Source organism: Saccopteryx bilineata, chromosome 2 (assembly GCF_036850765.1).
Source record: "Saccopteryx bilineata isolate mSacBil1 chromosome 2, mSacBil1_pri_phased_curated, whole genome shotgun sequence".
Classification (NCBI taxonomy): Eukaryota; Metazoa; Chordata; class Mammalia; order Chiroptera; family Emballonuridae; genus Saccopteryx; species Saccopteryx bilineata.
This window is the reverse complement of record NC_089491.1, coordinates 272327179-272346669: the sequence shown is the minus strand read 5'-3', so window position 1 is coordinate 272346669 and position 19491 is coordinate 272327179. Positions and strand designations below refer to the sequence as shown.

General features: G+C 40.7%; 1 protein-coding gene across 1 annotated transcript in view; it reads right to left on the bottom strand.

The window, feature by feature from the left end:
• The window catches only part of KNTC1 (kinetochore associated 1), an 80514-nt gene that overhangs the window by 59646 nt on the left and 1377 nt on the right, over positions 1-19491 (bottom strand). Inside the window, exons 2-20 of the mRNA XM_066260676.1 lie at positions 17206-17376; positions 14791-14911; positions 13403-13518; positions 12968-13046; positions 12297-12374; positions 10245-10279; positions 9892-10002; positions 9206-9299; positions 8816-8868; positions 8483-8598; positions 7984-8038; positions 6649-6747; positions 6337-6380; positions 6175-6240; positions 6002-6077; positions 5760-5885; positions 5581-5670; positions 5023-5076; positions 389-450 (exon numbers count right to left, since the gene is read on the bottom strand). Coding sequence (XP_066116773.1) covers positions 389-450; positions 5023-5076; positions 5581-5670; positions 5760-5885; positions 6002-6077; positions 6175-6240; positions 6337-6380; positions 6649-6747; positions 7984-8038; positions 8483-8598; positions 8816-8868; positions 9206-9299; positions 9892-10002; positions 10245-10279; positions 12297-12374; positions 12968-13046; positions 13403-13518; positions 14791-14911; positions 17206-17334 — 1604 coding nt within the window. The 5' untranslated portion in view covers positions 17335-17376. The remainder of the gene's footprint in view (positions 1-388; positions 451-5022; positions 5077-5580; positions 5671-5759; positions 5886-6001; positions 6078-6174; positions 6241-6336; positions 6381-6648; positions 6748-7983; positions 8039-8482; positions 8599-8815; positions 8869-9205; positions 9300-9891; positions 10003-10244; positions 10280-12296; positions 12375-12967; positions 13047-13402; positions 13519-14790; positions 14912-17205; positions 17377-19491) is intronic.

Genomic DNA, 19491 nt, shown 5'->3' with positions numbered 1-19491 from the left:
TTTTTAAGGACTACGTTGTTCCATGGCACGGGTTTACTGGAATTTATTTAACTGGTCCACCATAGCTGAATGTTGTCTGATCTTTAAGGTAATTAATTATATGATTAATTGTAAATGATGATATTCTTGGTGCACATGTTGGAATACCTTACTAAAATCAATTTCCAAAAGTAAAATTGGTAAGGCCAAAGGTATAGGCATTTAAACTCGCCTTTCCAATGTATCAGTTCCCATGCATGGTGCAGAAAGTGCCTAAAAAGCTTAGCAGGAAAGATATCTTCCATTCCCAGAAACACAATTTCATTCAAAGCAATAATGTATCTCTTATGACATTCCAAACCTAAATCTAATTCACAATTTAAAAATGAAAAGTGAGGACTATACACACCTGAATTTTTCTGGTCCAAATGCTCCATAAAAAGTAGTCAACTTTGCATGAGCTCTTAGTACCTAAACAAGGAACAACTTGATCATCTGTGTGTTGTGTGCAGTAATATTAAATCGGGCATTTTGTTTGGGAAGTCTCGCACAGATTCTCATTCTGTCAGTTTCCATAAATACGACTGCCTTTATTTAACACAAAACCAAAAAAAAGTTGGAAAAATGGAACATTTCCTATCACATTCAATGCAATAAAACTTCAAGAGAAGTATGTGCACATGAATTGTGGGCGCCTTTTAAAACCAATTCGTTTTTGGCCTGACCTGTGGTGGCGCAGTGGATAAAGCGCCGACCTGGAAATGCTAAGGTCGCTGGTTTGAAACCCTGGGCTTGTCTGGTCAAGGCACATATGGGAGTTGATGCTTCCTGCTCCTCCCCCCTTCTCTCTCTCCCCCCCCTCTCCTTTCTAAAATGAATAAATTAAAAAAATAAAGTAAATAAAAACAATTAGTTTTTTCCAGAAATTTATAAATGTCTTTATGGTATTACCTACCTATATCATATCAAAAACTTGCTTTGAGAGTTGAACAATAGATACACATATGGACACCCACACACGTATTTTTGGTACCGCCAGAGTCATCACCACAGTTTATATCTGTCTGCAGGACTAAGAGGTGCCAGGCACTATGCAAAACAGCTTATCAAAATAATCCTATATGTAGTATTACTATCCCCACTTTGCAGATATGAAAAGTAGTACTAAAATACAGTGGTACTTTGACACACGAATTTAATTCGTTTCATGGCCAAGGTTGTGACTCAATTTGCTCATGTATCAAACAGAATTTCCCCATTTAAATGAATGGGAATGCAATTAATCTCTTCTGGCCCCCAAAAACCACACGAATCTTTTGTTTTATATGCTTTTAAATAAGAAAATGTATTTTACAAATAATACATATGTATATAAATACATATATATACACATAATATGAGAATGTGTAAATAAATAAACTGGTTTATGAATGTATTTTCCTTAGAGGTCAGGGTAAGATGCTGGCAGAGGGGAGACATTAGCATAACAATGGCCCTTCCCAAGCAGGGAGGTAATTAGCAATTTCATGGACAGCTGCTCAGCACAATTTTTATTTATTTATTTATTTATTTTGCATTTCTGAAGCTGGAAACAGGGAGAGACAGTCAGACAGACTCCCGCATGCGCCCAACCGGGATCCACCCGGCACGCCCACCAGGGGGCAACGCTCTGCCCAACCAGGGGGCGATGCTCTGCCCATCCTGGGCGTCGCCATGTTGCGACCAGAGCCACTCTAGCGCCTGAGGCAGAGGCCACAGAGCCATCCCCAGCGCCTGGGCCATCTTTGCTCCAATGGAGCCTTGGCTGCGGGAGGGGAAGAGAGACAGAGAGGAAGGCGTGGTGGAGGGGTGGAGAAGCAAATGGGCGCTTCTCCTGTGTGCCCTGGCCGGGAATCGAACCCGGGTCCTCTGCACGCTAGTCAGCACAATTTTTAACAATAAAAATGAGCAAACTCCGAAAACACAAATTTTACAAACTCATTTGCCCAACAATCATCATTTTCTTCACTAACTTTTGGCTTTTTCGCCACACTTTCCTCGCTTTCACTTAGAGGCCGTTTTTTTTTTTTTTTTTTTTGCATTTTTCTGAAGCTAGAAACAGGGAGAGACAGTCAGACAGACTCCCGCATGCGCCCGACCGGGATCCACCCGGCACGCCCACCAGGGGGCGACGCTCTGCCCACCAGGGGGCGATGCTCTGCCCATCCTGGGCGTCGCCATGTTGCGACCCTCCTGGGTGTCGCCATGTTGCGACCAGAGCCACTCTAGCACCTGGGGCAGAGGCCACAGAGCCATCCCCAGCGCCCGGGCCATCTTTGCTCCAATGGAGCCTTGGCTGCGGGAGGGGAAGAGAGAGACAGAGAGGAAGGCGCGGCGGAGGGGTGGAGAAGCAAATGGGCGCTTCTCCTATGTGCCCTGGCCGGGAATCGAACCCGGGTCCTCCGCACGCTAGGCCGACGCTCTACCGCTGAGCCAACCGGCCAGGGCTAGAGGCCGTTTCAACAAAAACCTTTTCATGGAAGTTTGTTTCTTCCTCCCTTTCAGAATGTTTGGCAGGCTATCCAGTGAAGGGTGGCAGAAACTCGTGATTCAAATACCCACTCATAACTTAAAGCAAAAAATCTGGCTAGTGATGGCTCGTCTATCAAATCGCTCATAATTTAAAGTGCTCGTGTGTCAAGGTACTACGGTAACTTGCTCTTGAAGAAATTACAGGCCTATCTTTGACTATGAAACATAGAGTCATGCGCCATATAAAAGTATTTTGGTCAGTGACGGACCACATGTATGGACAGTGGCCCAGTGAGATTGTTAACACTGAAACATTCCTGTCGCCTGGTGACGTCGTAGTGCAATGCACTGCTCTCCAGGTGTGCGATGACGCTGGTGGAAAGATGTGTAACTGAGCTGCCAGTCACATGGAAATACAGTACACACGTTACGTATAGTACATACCACTCAATAATGACAATACATGACTACGTTCCCAGCTTGTATACCTACTATACTTTTTTTTTTTTTTTACTTTTATTTTATTTTATTTTTATTTTTTTTACGGAGACAGAGAGTGAGTCAGAGAGAGGGATAGATAGGAACGGAGAGAGATGAGAAGCATCAATCATTAGTTTTTCATTGCGTGTTGCAACACCTTAGTTGTTCATTGATTGCTTTCTCATATGTGCCTTGACCGCAGGCCTTCAGCAGACCGAGTAACCCCTTGCTGGAGCCAGTGACCTTGGGTTCAAGCTGGTGGGATTCGAACCTGGGTCCTCTGCATCCCAGTCCGACGCTCTATCCACTGCGCCACCGCCTGGTCAGGCCCTACTATACTTTTAATCGTTATTTCAGCATCGTCTCTGCGCTCCTACAGAAAAGGGCGTATTGCACCAGCAGCAGCCTCCTCCCTGTTGTTTACAGCACAGTGTGGATAAAGCAGTCTCCATGACGTACAGCTATGTCCTGGGCCTTCACATTCACTCATCACCCACTCACTGACTAACTCAGAGGAACGTCCAGTCCTGCAGGCTCCATCCATGGGGAGAGCAACTGTTTTCTTACCGTTTATACCAGTGGTAGTCAACCTGGTCCCTACTGCCCACTAGTGGGCATTCTAGCTTTCATGGTGGGCTGTAGCGGAGCAACCAAAGTATAAGTAAAAAGATAGATTTAACTATAGTAAATTGTTTTACAAAGATTTATTCTGCCTGACCAGGCGGTGGTGCAGTGGATAGAGCGTCGAACTGGGATGCGGAAGACCCAGGTTCGAGACCCCGAGGTTGACAGTTTGAGCGCGGGCTCATCTGGCTTGAGCAAAAAGCTCGCCAGCTTGGACCCAAGGTCGCTGGCTTGAGCAAGGGGTTATTCTGTCTGCTCAAGGCCCACAGTCAAGGCACATATGAGAAGGCAATCAATGAACAACTAAGGTGTCGCAATGTGCAACGAAAACTAATAATTGATGTTTCTCATCTCTCCGTTCCTGTCTAACTGTCCCTGTCTGTCCCTCACTCTGACTCTCTCTCTGTCTCTGTAAAAAAATAAAATAAATAAAATAAAATAAAAAAAAGATTTATTCTGCCAAACTTAGCGAAAATCCGACATAAAGTACTTGGTAAATAATTATTATTATATGCTTTAACTTGCTGTAACTCTGCTTTATAAATTATTTTAAAATTTTTATTTATTTGTTTATTTTTTTCAGAGACAGAGAGTGAGTCAGAGAGAAGGATAGACAGGGACAGACAGACAGGAATGGAGAGAGATGAGAAGCATCAATCATTAGTTTTTTGTTGCGCTTTGCAACACCTTAGTTGTTCATTGATTGCTTTCTCATATGTGCCTTGACCGTGGGCCTTTAGCAGACCGAGTAACCCCTTGCTGGAACCAGCAACCTTGGGTTCAAGCTGGTGGGCTTTTCCTCAAACCAGATGAGCCCGCACTCAAGCTGGCGACCTTGGGGTCTTGAACCTAGGTCCTCTGCATCCCAGTCCGACGCTCTATCCACTGCACCACCGCCTGGTCAGGCTGCTTTATAAATTTTATAAAGTAAAGTTACCTCCCTACTTTATAAATCACTATTACTGTGGAACCGGTGGGCGGTTAGAAAATTTTACTACTAACAGAGATACAAAAGTGGGCGGTAGATATGAAAAGGTTGACTACCCCTGGTTTAGTCATTTTAGCATGCATTTTCTATGGTCAAATGCCCAAACACATAGCATTGTGTTAAAACTGCCTCCCGTGTTCAGCACAGTATCACACAGCACAGACCCCTGGCCAGGAAGCAACAGGCTGTACCACCTAGGATTTTGTGGGTTTAAAAAAAAGTTTTACAAGAGTTTATTGGAGCCAAATGGACGACATACAACAGGGAGCAGGATCTCAAATGCTCCTGTACCCTCTGAGTTTGTGTAGGTGTGCTCTGTGATGGTCACGAGACATCACCTAGTGACACATGTCTCAGAACATGTTCCCTTTGTTCAGTGGTGCGTTGCTGTACTGTGAAGGCACACTCACCCCCAAATTAACCTGCAAATGTGCAATTACCTCATTTAATCCATAAGAATACACAGGAACAGTTCTATCTTCTTTCTTCAAAAGCTAAGATGAAGAAGACATATGGTTAGAATACCTGCTATGTTAGGTTTTTCATGAAAACAGATGATTATTTTTTACAGATTTTTTTTTTAATTGATTGATATTTGGGGGGGAGGGGTGAGAGGGAGGAAAGGATAGAGAGAAAGAGGGAGAAGGAAGACAGATGAGAAGCATCAAGTCATACTTATGGCGCTTCAGTTATTGATTGCTTCTCATATGTGCTTTGACGGGGGTTGGAGGGGCAACTCCAGCTAAGCCAGTGACCCCTTGCTCAAGCCAGTGACCATGGAATCATTTCAATGACCCCATGCTCAAGCCAGTGATCCCATGCTAAAGCTGGTGAGCCTGCATAGAAAGAGTTCATTTTTTTCTTTTCTATTGATTTTATTGGGGTGACGTGGGTTAATATAATTATAAGGGAAAAGAAAAAGAATTCATTTTTTGGAAGTGATATGTTTTGCATAAGACAAGCTGTTCAAATGTTCTAAAAATGTTCTAAAAACTTACCCTGGTTTTGGCATAATTCAGCATTTCCTGGGTCGTCTCATAGGTTATCCACTGAGCCTCCAAGCAGTAATTCACCACAAATTCATCATCCTGTTTCACAAATGCCAGACATAGTAAGGTGGCTGCGTGTTGACCGCTCTGTCAACGTGAAACTCCAACACAAGACAGAGGAAACACACCTGGATTCTATGCAGATTTTCCTTGGCTTCATCTACAAGTTTTTGCCATTTGGTCTGCTCACTGGTGTCCACAGAACTCAACGCTAGTTTCTCCAACATATCGTTTGCTTTCACCTTATAAACCAGCTGTAAGAGAGATACCACATCAAGTAGCTTGAAGCCAAAAATGCTGCCTCCCTAGCACTGAGTATATGACAAAAAATCCTTGTTCAGTGAACACGTCAATTCATGGGTGACACTACCTCCACGTCGAGTCCAAACTGAATGGCAAAGCTCTCAGCTTCAGCAAATCTGTGCTTGTGGAGTAACCGACTCAATCTGTGAAGGGGGAAAAAATTTTGGTACAATTTTTATGGATCGGGGGACTTACATTTTCCATTCAGGAGTAAGGCCCTGAAAGAAAATGGGAAGTTACCTGTTTTCTGGCAAAGCTTCTGTGAGACATCTGAGCACCAACACAGAGACCGAGTCCTCAGGTAGTCTGAAAGAAAAGTACACTTGTCATTTCATACTAATAAGGAAATGTGACATTAGCTGTTACTTAACAATGTATCTGATAAAACAGAACATGACCTACTTTGGATCATTTTTGCACATTCCCTCCAGAAGGTATATGGTATCCTACAATAGCAACAAAAACATGCTTAAAATGGAAATAAAGAATTAATTTATCTTATACCTGAGAGAGTAACAAGTGGTCTAGGCGGGAATTATCTGTCAATGGAATTCTAAAACCTGGGAAAACTGCTGGGAAAAAGGATATTCCCATAGTTTCAAAATAACACCATAGAAATTACCTACTATTGCAGCTGACAGATAGTTTAATTCTAGCCTCGGTTAGTCTTAATTTTTTTAAATATAAAGTAGTTTAAAATATACATCAACTTACTGTGCTAATTCCTGTTTGGACCAGAGAAGAAACACTGGATACTTCCAAAGAGTATAATATTTCCATTGTAGGTAATGAATAGACCATGAGGTTTTTCATCTGAAAAAAAAAAAAAGAAAATAGTAGAGAAATTAACTTAGTAGATTGATATAAATCTCTGAACACAAGTCAACACTCTACAATCAAGGATATACGATTAAAACACTTGATACAAAGCTACACTTAAAAAAATAATTTTAGCCTGACCGGGTGGTGGCACAGTGGATAGAGCATCGGACTGGGATGTGGAAGACCCAGGTTCGAGACCCCGAGGTCCCCAGCTTGAGCGTGGGCTCATCTGGTTTGAGCAAAAGTTCACCAGCTTGAGCCCAAGGTCCCTGGCTCAAGCAAAGGGTTAGTCGGTCTGCTGAAGGCCCGCGGTCAAGGCACGCATGAGAAAGCAATCAATGAACAATTAAAGTGTTGCAATGCGCAACGAAACAGTAATGATTAATGCTTCTCATCTCTCTGTTCCTGTCTGTCTGTCCCTGTCTATCCCTCTCTCTGTCTTTGTAAAAAATAATAATAATAATTTTACGTCAGTCTGTTACTGTATCACTTTAATGTTACATGTGAAATTATGTTCTATCCCACCTTCCAAAACTATTGAATAAAAATCCACATATCTAGTTCATTCCACAATTTGTATGTAAGGTGAATGTAATTCCTCAGTGGTAGAACAGAAATATTCTCTTGTGGATATTTTTATTCCTAAAATGCTCCAATTAAAATGTGGAGTCAAGCCTGACCAGGCTGTGGCGCAGTAGATAGAGCGTTGGGCTGGGATGTGGAAGACCCAGGTTCAAGACACCAAGGTCGCCAGCTTAAGCGTGGGCTCATTGGGTTTGAGCAAGGCTCACCAACTTGAGCCCCAGGTCACTGGCTGGAGCAAGGGGTCAGTCAGCTGTAGCCCTCCCCCAGAGAAATATGAGAAATCATATTTGAGAAATCAATCATATTTGAGAAATCAATGAATGAACGACTAAGGAACCACAATGAAGAACTGATGTTTCTTATCTCTCTCCCTTCCTGTCTGCCTGTTCCTATCTGCCCCTCTCTGACTCTGTCTCTGCCTCAAAAAAAAAAAAAAAAAAAAAAAAAAAAAAGTAGAGCCAAGATTTATAGGCATACTTTTCAAAATGGGACAGAAAGAACTCTTGCAAGGTTATTTCCTATTTGTCAGCTGTCTGCATAAGCTAAGACCTACATCACTGTGAGCACTACCTAAGAACTCTTTTGCATTAATGCTATTTCTAGCACATAATATAGACAAATGTGAAACAAATTTTCCAGTACCTTATTAGTTGTAACAGTTGTTAGAGATACCAATTTGAGATTTGTAATTCCTTGGCTAAAAGAGAAAAGATTTAAGTAAATCAAACGGTTTTGTCATTTGCTAGCTATAAGCAAAGCCAAAGTGTCTTTAAAAACTTATATAAAACTTAAAATTGACAACCAGAGATGACAATGAGCTTGATTTCTATACAATTATGATTCAGACTGACAATCTTTCTTTCTTTCTTTTTTGAGTGATTTTTAGTCTGAATGCATACATCAAACAAGAAGTGAACTTTGTTTACTTGTTTATTATTTCAGACGACACTCTAACACAATCATTTGAAGGTTTGCATTGCCTATTCTCAATAAACTTGGTAGACAAGGAAATGACCTTTACCTTGTCAGTCTGTTCACAGTGTTATTTAGAATGCAATATATATAATGAATGAGCAGATCAAAACCAGGTAAGAAACCTGGGCCTAACAGAAGGGCCATTGCTACTAGTGTCAATATGTACCATGTGACTGAAGAAGGAGAGTCTGCTTCCGTGGTGAGAACAAACTCTTCTATGTGAAGAGAGGGCCAGTTCCATATGGGAGTGAGAGTGTAAATATCCCACAAGCTCAGCACATTCTGCAAAAGAGACACTTCATTGACATGTCTTCTTAATGATGAAAAATTTCCATTTCAGGATATATCTTTTGATATCTATATATACATATACTGAAATGAAGCACAGGACACAAGATACCAATTCATCCACCCCAGCTATGGTCCATTGAGTTTGACATTTTTGGTGTTAAACACAGTATCAAGGGAAAACATCAAAGGAGAACTATCAAAAACATACATCAGTATCAAGAACAAAAAGTAGGTTGTCTATCAGCTGGAACTTCTTTGCACCTACAAAAGAGAGAGCAAGGTATGTAAAGATCATATTTCTGTGTTACATATAACCATATATAAATAGTAGGCTAACATTTATGGACAGAAAGTTCCCATTCTCATTGACCCGTTTATATATTTTTTAGGTAACCACTAAAATGTAAAACCTCCCAAAATTAAAAGTAACAGAGGCAACATATCAAGAACAGTCATGTCTGTGGAAATGTATCAGTTCAATCTGGCTTCCTTCAGCGAGTGGTCTTATAAAACAGCCCATAAGCCAGGCTTAGTATATTGACATAAAAATGAAAAATCACTACTAATTGCCAAAAGTAGTTTTATTAACTTATTTTACCTTTAATCATCTCTGTATCCATAACATTCTTAACTGCCATTTCATTCTTGAGAGGACCTGGTTCCCATTTTGAGAAAGCACAATGACCAGCTCCCTACAGAAGTGACCACAGTACAGCAGTTGCAAATTTGGTTCTAAGATCTGAATTCTCCTCAAAATAGAAACACCTAAGTTGTATACATTATTAATTCCAAATATATATCTCTAGATTCATCTTCTGGTTCCTCTCTTCATTTGTTTTCAACAGAACAGAATAGAACCACTGCTTTCACTATCACATGAATATTTAATAAGTAGGTATATTCAAGCAACTCACTCTTAAAGACACGGCATAAACTTCAACTTAACATATACATTTGGCAAGTAAAAATGTTGTAAATGGTGTAATTATCTTGAATCTTTGCCTACTCCCTGAATATACTATTAGATGTTTCATTTACTTTTGTTTTTGCTTACGCTCACAATTGAAAGAAATGATAAATTTTCAGTAGTGATTAGTGAAAATAAAAATGCTATTTTTTTCCTTAACATAGAAACTCAGGTTTACTTACTAATTTTTTACCTTAATTTTATAATTCCTATTTGTCACATATTACAAATAATTTGTAATTTAACCAAAATTATAATGCTTTCATGAAGAAACACTTCAGAAACGAACAAAACAATTTTATGAAAGGAATTGTTACCCCAATGATCGCAGGGATTTTGCTTGCTAAATCTCCAGCTACAAGATGGAGACAACCAAGAGTATGATAATTTTCAGTAGAAATGAAGCTGGACTTGATTTGTCCTTGTAACTGCAAAATTTTAAAAATAAGAATATTATGCATACACTCCTAAAGTCCAAATTCCCTGAAAAGATTGACAAAAATCAGTTTAAACCAAACGATTATAAATGTACTTTTAAATGGAAATATTAAAAAGTTATATCATGCTACTTCCCAAAAGGTCAACAACCAGTAGACAATTATATCCAGAAACACCGTCCTAAATTTACATTAAATTTAAGTTTTAAGACAATGTAATTCTGTTTTCTTACCTTTTTTGCTTTACTGAAGTCTACATTTTCAATTGCTGTATGAAAAAGAGAAAAGCAGGCTAAATTTATAGTATTAACCTATAAAAGACACACAAGTGGCCCCTTTTGTGTCTTGGTAAAATTATATACAATCTAGTGAGGAGATCACTGGTCAGAAATTAGTAAGACAGTGGTGACTTCTCAGTTTTGCCCTTAACTAATGATATAAACTGACATGTTCCCAGGGTACCCGCAGGCTGCTTTATACACTCTGTAGTGCCTCTCCTTGCCTTCTCCTAAGAGGGTCTTCTATCAAAACAGACTCCAACTTTCCTATTTAAGCTCTGAAGTCCTACCTGTAAAATCATCACTCTACCCTCTGTTTTAGAAGATGCATTTTATCTGTCTGTTCTTTCATTAAACTACACAGAGCTATGTATCTTAAATCTTGTATCCCCCAGAGCTTTGCATGTTCTTGGCACATAGATCTCACTTTTATGCATTTATTTGGCACATAGTAGGTTTAAAAATATAGACATTTGGGCCATGGCCAGATGGCTCAGCGGCAGAGCGTCGGCCTGGCATGCGGGGGACCCGGGTTCGATTCCCGGCCAGGGCACATAGGAGAAGCACCTATTTGCTTCTCCACCCTCCACCCCCTCCTTCCTCTCTGTCTCTCTCTTCCCCTCCCGCAGCCAAGGCTCCATTGGAGCAAAGATGGCCCGGGCGCTGGGGATGGCTCCTTGGCCTCTGCCCCAGGCGCTAGAGTGGCTCTGGTCGCGGCAGAGCGACGCCCCAGAGGGGCAGAGCATCGCCCCCTGGTGGGCAGAGCTTCGCCCCTGGTGGGCGTGCCGGGTGGATCCTGGTCCGGCGCATGCGGGAGTCTGTCTGACTGTCTCTCCCCGTTTCCAGCTTCAGAAAGAAAGAAAAAAATAAAAAATAATATATATATATATATATAGACATTTGAGCGTCGGCCTGGTGTGCAGGAGTCCCAGGTTCGATTCCCGGCCAGGGCACACAGGAGAAGCGCCCATCTGCTTCTCCACCCCTCCCCCTCCCCTTCCTCTCTGTCTCTCTCTTCCCCTCCCGCAGCCAAGGCTCCATTGGAGCAAAGTTGGCCAGGGCGCTGAGGATGGCTCCAAGGGCAACAGAGCGACACCCCAGATGGGCAGAGCATTGCCCGCAGTAGGCATGCTGGGTGGATCCCGGTCGGGCGTATGCGGGAGTCTGTCTGACTGCCTCCCATTTCCAACTTCAGAAAAATACCAAAAAAAAAAAAGAAAAAAAAAAAAAAGACATTTGTTAAATCCATGTCCCCAAACCAATTCTTCAATCTCTCCCACCTTAGAGGGATGTATCATCCACACCATAGCATATAACAAGTTACTGTTACATTACTGTGTTAACAATATTGTTAACACTTACACAGTTATGTCTGTTTTGGGGTTCATTCCTTCCATCAAAAAGCTTTATAATGCCTGACCACGCGGTGGTGCAGTGGATAGAGCATCGGACTGGGACGCGGAGGACCCAGGTTCGAAACCCCGAGGTCACCAGAGTTATTCAGTTTGAGTGTGGAATCACAGACATGACCCCATGGTCACTGGTTTGAATCCAAAGGTCACTGGCTTGAGCAAGGGACCACTCACTCTGCTGGAACAGCCCCCCACCCCAGTCAAGGCACATATGAGAAAGCAATCAATGAACTAAGGAGCCACAACAAAGAATCGATGCTTCTCATCTCTCCCTTCCTGTCTGTCTGTCCATGTCTATCTGTCTCTCTCTCTAAAAAAAAAAGAAGCATTTATCAACCATGTTAGTAAATGTCTTGTCTCTCCAACCAAGCTGTAAACTCCTTGAGCTATAAACAAATTACTACATTTCTTCAGATTCTGTTGCAGCCCTAACAATGGAGAATAAGTATACTGCAAATACTTAAAAGTATACCCAGTATTATGGAATGTAACTAAACTAAAATAGTATTCTTAAAGAGAGTATTTAAAGTTTTACTTGGAGAACTAAGAAGAAATATTGCTGCAATCAATAATAAGAAAATAATACATTACTTACCTTGTTGAATTTTTAGAAGCTGAAGGTTTGTAATCCAAAAAAACCCATTGTTTGTAAGCAGCAACATATAATAGGTACCTATTAAAATAAAATCAAGCCAGTTTCTCTAAAAGGCATATGAATATAAAATTTACACCAGTATCTGAACTTAGCTTAAAAATGTGAATTTACTCATTTAAATTCTAATCATCACTTTATAAAGCAATGATACAAATCAAGTTTATTTACAAAGAATTTCAAAAACAATGTTAACTCCTTTGAAACTTTTATAAACCAAACTTCACCTCCCAGGAAAAACTAAAACAAAAACCTCAGATGTATTCAAATAAATTAAGGTCTAGTTAACATCTGTTAAACTGAAAATATGATAAATATGCTGGAATCCACACAGAAAGATTTTGAAAGATTATAATTTCTCCTTGGTAATATACAGAACTCTCAAAGCTGAAAAAATTAGTTTAGAATATTATATTTAGAAAAAGTACATTTAAAACTCTGAAAAGACCTAAAATAAAAACTAGTTTCTTACAATAATATTGACTGCATCGCTAGAAAATTTAGCACTGTGTAGGCAGCATGATAATGAATTTACGTAATTAATTTATTATAAATCTGATTTTTCAATTGGGTATTAGTCAGAAGACAAAAAAAATAAAATCCAAAAAACTTACCTTCACTTGAACCATCTTTCTCAATAACAAGAGTTCGGTAAGTACACTGATTGTCATCCTTAGCTCTCTGAACAAAAGCCTAATTGCAAATTAATTTTAAATGGTAAGAATAAACCCAGAAAAATAGAATCAAGAATTATATTCATTAAAACCACAGAACTCTCACCTATCATTAGCAATAATTCTGCCTACATTCCAAACATTTCAGTTTTAAAATGGAAAACTATTTTGAACAAGCATACTAAGTCTATCTAACAAAGATCAAATTTACAATTTTGAATTTACTTCATATATTTCTAAGTACAATCCTTAAATTTAAGGTAAAGAAACATTATTCTTTTAATTTAAAACACAAATGAAGGAACTGCTTCCTCAAGTTCTAGTTGTCTGAGAGCATTTAGGTCATGAAAATGAAAAAGGTTAACAGGGTCTTACGTTAGTGAGCAACGTTTGCTTTGAAGTTACGTGGATAAAATGTAAGTTCCCACTCCTCTCTCCAACCAAGAGAAACTTTCCTTCTTGACATAAGCCAACAACGTCCACTTCTGTGTCTAAAAATTTCAGATCAAAGTTACAAGCTTCCTCCGAAAATGTTTCTTTTCAATGCCAAAGAATTGTCAATTTTGCCATTAAAAGTCAACTATTCGAGCTTTTAAATATTTCCAAAAAAATAAAAATAAAGTGGTCATTAAAGTAAAAACATGCTATTGACTATCAGTCAACCAGTATTTACTGAGCACTTCTACACTAAGCATGGTTCTGGGCCTTTTGCACCTATCTGAGAATATGAGCTCAAACTTCAAGGCAGTACTAGGTGATCAACAATGATCTTAACCAACAAATTATATGATGTGTATGTAAGCAGGGGACAGAGTCTCTGGAAAAAAGTTGAGCAGGGAAAGAGAGCTCAGAAAGGCTGTGCACCTAGCTGTAACCAACAGAGTTACAGGCTCAGCATTGACCCTGTCCTTAGGGTGAGACCTGAACAAAGACTTGAAGGGTTGTTGGTGCAACAGCAAGAAGCCCAGAGAGTGGAATGGAGGCAGAGAGGGAAGGGGAGGGGACAAAAGCAGTAGCAGGTAAAACTTATTAACAGAAACTATTCAGTAGCAATATCCTTATCAGACATCAACACAGCCCACTATTTCATGGGTGACACTGAATTTTGTGGACCTATCAGGGTGACTATATGAAGATTCCACAAATAGGAGCGTCTTGGCTCCACAGTGGGATCCAGATTTGTGCTCTCACACGCATACCTTGGTTTCTTTTCTGTCGGCTAAGTTCTTACACAAACACCTCAACAACTATCTTCTTCTCAAAAGTTCAGAAGAAGCTTTCACAATGTTTGCACCTATTTTCCAGCACACTCACTTGTCTCTTTATTTACTCTTAAGTACATATTTGCATACATTTAAAGCTCTTTAACTCGGTGAAGAATTCCTAAGTTTTTACAAAGCTTGTTATAGTGTCATACATTCTAAAAAGTATTCCAATATCTGTTGATGATATTGAAATTATGTACATGATTCAGGTACTTGAACACAAGTGGGCTCAACTGTTCCCTCCAGTACCCTAATCCAAAGCCATGCAAGTAAATTGTTGCTTTACACGTATGTTTCCCCTTTGACCTACTGAGAAGGCTTCACCCAGTATCCTTTGAATCAGCACAAAAAAGGCACTCTAAATTATTATCTTGAAATTAGTCCAATTTCGAGTCTTAGAAGTCATGGAGGAAAGAAAAGGCAACGTGGGAGAAACTGGTAGCCGATACATACTTCATTTCCAACTTATTGTATATCTTTGCAGCATGTCCAACTTACCAAATACAAGGTGCAACTGAAGCGATCTACAAATACTGTCAAGCAGTATCACAGACTGGTCTGCTACAATAATAAACCCGTCACTTAAGCTGCATGCTTGTATCTTTGGATTTAATGAGGCCTGTGGGAGGGAAAAGAATGACTGAAAAACATTGTTTTCATACATGTTTAACAATTCTGATCAACAATATCATCACAGTTTCAGCACCCAAGTTTAAAACTTGACGGCCTTCTTTCTTTAGTCCATGTGTATAATCATGTTTTTCTTTGCATGGTGCATCTTGAATCAGTTCAGAGTCCAAAATAGGGAAATAGTCCAAGACTGCTAGAAACGAGCAAAGGATTCCAACAAACAAGTCTTCGTTTCCTAAGGGTTGACCTTATGCCTATAGGAGCCAGCAGGCATTATGCATGAACATAAATGAACCACGACTGGCAAAAAGTCTCAATGTCTAGGAGACGACAAGGGACTGTGGCTTATTGTGAACTGGAGGGTATGTGCCCCCACATAAAATTAGATCAGAATCAGCCAGATTAAAGCCCCTGGCATGGCCACACCTTCCAATTTATCAAGGAAAGCTGCAACTTGATGTGAAATGTTCTGATTTTTAAATATTGGCAGCTAAGTCAATGTTTAAAAAAACATGATGCAAGCCAAATATAAGTCTCCAGTTTTCAGCTTTTGCTTATTAGAGCTTCCCGCACATATGTATTTTGAAGCAGTTAGATGGCTTGGAGGCTCAAAATGATCGGGCATTCACTCACTAGCTGAGTGATCTTGGGCAAATGTCTTAGCTTACTCTCCTGTAAAACGGGGATAATAAAATCCATTACATTGGCTTGTTTTGAGATTAAATGAATTCATGTAAAGGGCTTAGAAGACAGCCCTTACCTGCTTAATAAACGTTTTCTTTTTTTTCTTTCTTTTTTACAGGGACAGAGAGAGGGATAGATAGGGACAGACAGGAACAGAGAGAGATGAGAAGCATCAATCATCAGTTTTTCGTTGTGACACCTTAGTTGTTCATTGATTGCTTTCTCATATGTGCCTTGACCGTGAGCCTGCGCTCAAGCTGGCGACCTCGGGGTCTCGAACCTGGGTCCTCCGCATCCCAGTCCGACGCTCTATCCACTGCATCACTGCCTGGTCAGGCAAATGTTAACTATTCTTAGTCATCCATGGCTTAGTTTTAAGCTAATCAGTTCATTCTATGCCTACTTCAATGGTCACCTTTTCCAGGTTTAAGTCTGTTTACTTGCTTCAACTAGTGAAAAGTTATACCAAAGCTCTGCAAAAAAGAAACTTTTTATCTTCTAGGGATGTATCCATGTTGTTCTCTTTGCCTAAACTGTTGATCCCACTCTTTTTTTTCTTTTCTTTTAGAGGCAGACAGACTGGAAAGGAGAGAGATGGGAAGCATGAACTCATACTTGTGGCACTTTAGTTGTTCATTGATTGCTTCACATACATGCCTTGACCTGGGGGCTCCAGCTGTGCCAGTGACCAACCCCTTGCTCAAAGTCAAGAGACCTTGGGCTCAAGGTAGCAACTATAGGATTATGTCTATGATCCCAATGTCAAGCCCGTGACCCCATGTTCAAGCCATATGAGCCCCCACTCAAGCCAGCAACCTTGGGGTTTCAAACCTGGGTCCTCAGCATCCCAGGTTGATGCTCTATCCACTGTGCTATCACTGGTCAGGCCTGCAGGATCCCTGACATAAAATGAAAGGAGCACCCTGGGATGCTGATGGCTCCCTTGAAAGGCCACTCACCCCCCAATTCTTGGGCTCCAGTGGGCCTGGGCCCCTTCCCATACCACGGGGAACTTCATGATGACAGGATGAAATGAACCCTGCTCTCAGATGAAGGTCTTTCAGGCTGGCAGCCCTTGACATACCAAAGGAGCTATGGCTGAGTTTCATGTCCTGCAACCATGTTATAATAATCACTTATTATTCCAGCAGTTTCTTGGTCGATTCTTTCAGATTTTTTTTATTTTATGTATTTATTTTTAGAGAGGAGAGAGAGACAGAGAGAGAGAAGGGGGGAGGAACAGGAAGCATCAACTCCCATATGTGCCTTGACCAGGCAAGCCCAGGGTTTCGAACTGGCAACCTCAGCATTTCCAGGTCAACGCTTTATCCACTGCGCCACCACAGGTCAGGCTCTTTCAGATTTTTGACATGGACAGTTTTATTTCTTCCTTCCCTACCTATGAAATGTTCAGTTTTGAAAATACAAATCTTAAGATAATGTAAGCAGAATTCAGATGAAAATTTCCAATATTTTGAGACTGAACACTGATTACCTGAGAAGGTCTACATACATTCACAGAACATTTACCATGGAGCTACTGGGCCTACTAAACACTCAATAAATTTTTGTGAATGAAAACGGCATCAGAATCATTACCTTTTCAGAGGAGATCTTGGCTAGCAAGTCAACTTGATATAAAGCAGTTCCGTGTTCTTTTCTTGATCCAACACTTAGGTACCCACTTCCGGTATCATCACTTGTTAGAAGCTCAATATCACTCCACATGTTTCTGAGGTTGTTTTTCTGATTCGGGAATCACTGCCTTCCCTGTGACAACATGCAAAAGTAGAGACCAATTTATATTAACAGAATCCAGTTTCTTAGAAATGAAAACGTTTTATTCAAAACAAGTATCAATAAATAAAGACTTCTGTCTTTATGTTATGTCACTAGCTACTTTGGACCGCTAAGATATATAGAACTAGAGCTGTAATTATCACTAGATAAGAACATTGGTTTAGGGCAGGGGTCCCCAAACTACGGCCCGCAGGCCACATGCGACCCCCTAAGGCCATTTATCCAGCCCCCGCTGCACTTCCGGAAGGGGCACCTCTTTCATTGGTGGTCAGTGACAGGAGCATAGTTCCTATTGAAATACTGGTCAGCTTGTTGATTTAAATTTACTTGTTCTTTATTTTAAATATTTTTTTTTGTTCCCATTTTGTTTTCTTACTTTAAAATATGTGCAGTGTGCATAAGGATTTGTTCATAGTTTTTTTATAGTCTGGCCCTCTAATGGTCTGAGGGACAGTGAACTGGCCCCCTGTGTAAAAAGTTTGGGGACCCCTGGTTTAGGGCCTGACCGGGCGGTGGCGCAGTGGATAGAGCGTCGGACTGGGATGAGGAAAAACCCAGGTTCCAGACTCTGAGGTCGCCAGCTTAAGCGCGGGCTCATCTGGTTTGAGCAAAAGCTCACCAGCTTGAACCCAAGGTCACTGGCTCCAGCAAAGGGTTACTCAATCTGCTGAAGGCCCGCAGTCAAGGCACATATGAGAAAGCAATCAATGAACAACTAAGGTGTCGCAAAACGCAACGAAAAACTAATGATTGATGCTTCTCATCTCTCCGTTCGTGTCTGTCCCAGTATATCCCTCTCTCTGACTCTCTCTCTGTCTCTGAAAAATAAAAAAAAAGAACATTGGTTTAGGAATACAATTATCTTACTAATGTATCCTAGAGTTTCTAGTATTTTGTTGCCTAGCTTGAAATTGTAACAAGTTGTCATTTGAAATAAACCTTTAATCAGCATAACAATAAACAGCAAGAACTCTTAAGTCAGAATGTCAGAGATATCTTAGAATGATGTTTTCAGATGAACTTTAAAAAATGTCCATTAATGTTTCCAGCATTGTAAAATAGATGAAAATGTTAAGAGGAGGAGGAAAAAACTGGATTTGTGTTTTTGTTTTCTTTATTAAGTGAGAGGGAGGCAGAGACAGACTGCTGCATGCACCCTAGGGATCCACCCCGCGAGCTTCCAGACCAGGTAACGCTCTGCCAGTGTGGGCCACTGCTGGGTTGCTCACTAACCGAACTATTTCAGCTTCTGAGGCAAGGCTATGGAACCATCCTCAACACCCAGGGCCAACTTTTGCTCCAACCATTGGAGCCATGGCTGTGGGAGGAGAAGGGGGTGGGTGGAGAAGCAGATGGTAGCTTCTCCTGTGTGCCCTGACTGGAAAAGGAACCCTGGACTTCCACATGCTAGGCTGTTGATGCTCTACCACTGAGTAAACCAGCCAGGGACCAGATTAAATTTCTGACTAGATCAAAGAGTGTATCTGTAACCTTAGGACAGTCACTTAACCATGTCATCAGCAAGGATTATATATAACTTATTTTATGTGTGGTCTGGATGAGAGCAGAATATTAAGGCGAAAAACAATAAACAATCCCTGTATTAAGACTTTGAGACTGGTGGGGAATGATAACTAAATAATTACATTTGTTTTGATAAGTGCTACAGGATATGCTTTAAAATATATGGAAAGTACAGCTCAGGAAAGGAACGATTTTAGGCTCGGTGCTCTTCTACATTTACTTGTCCTTCAGCAAGCAACTTAATATGTTTCTCAATTCGCTTACCTATAGAAATATAGTTGTCCCTACCTGAATGATTGTTGACTTTTATTTATTTATTTATTTTTCAGAGACAGAGAGAGGGATAGATAGGGACAGACAGACAGGAATGGAGAGAGACGAGCAGCATCAATCATCAGTTTTTCACTGCGACACCTTACTTGTTCATTGATTGCTTTCTCATATGTGCCTTGACCTTGGGCCTTCAGCAGACCAAGTAACCCCTTGCTCAAGCCAGCGACCCCTTGGGTCCAAGCTGGCGAGCTTTGCTCAAACCAGATGAGCCCGCGCTCAAGCTGGCGA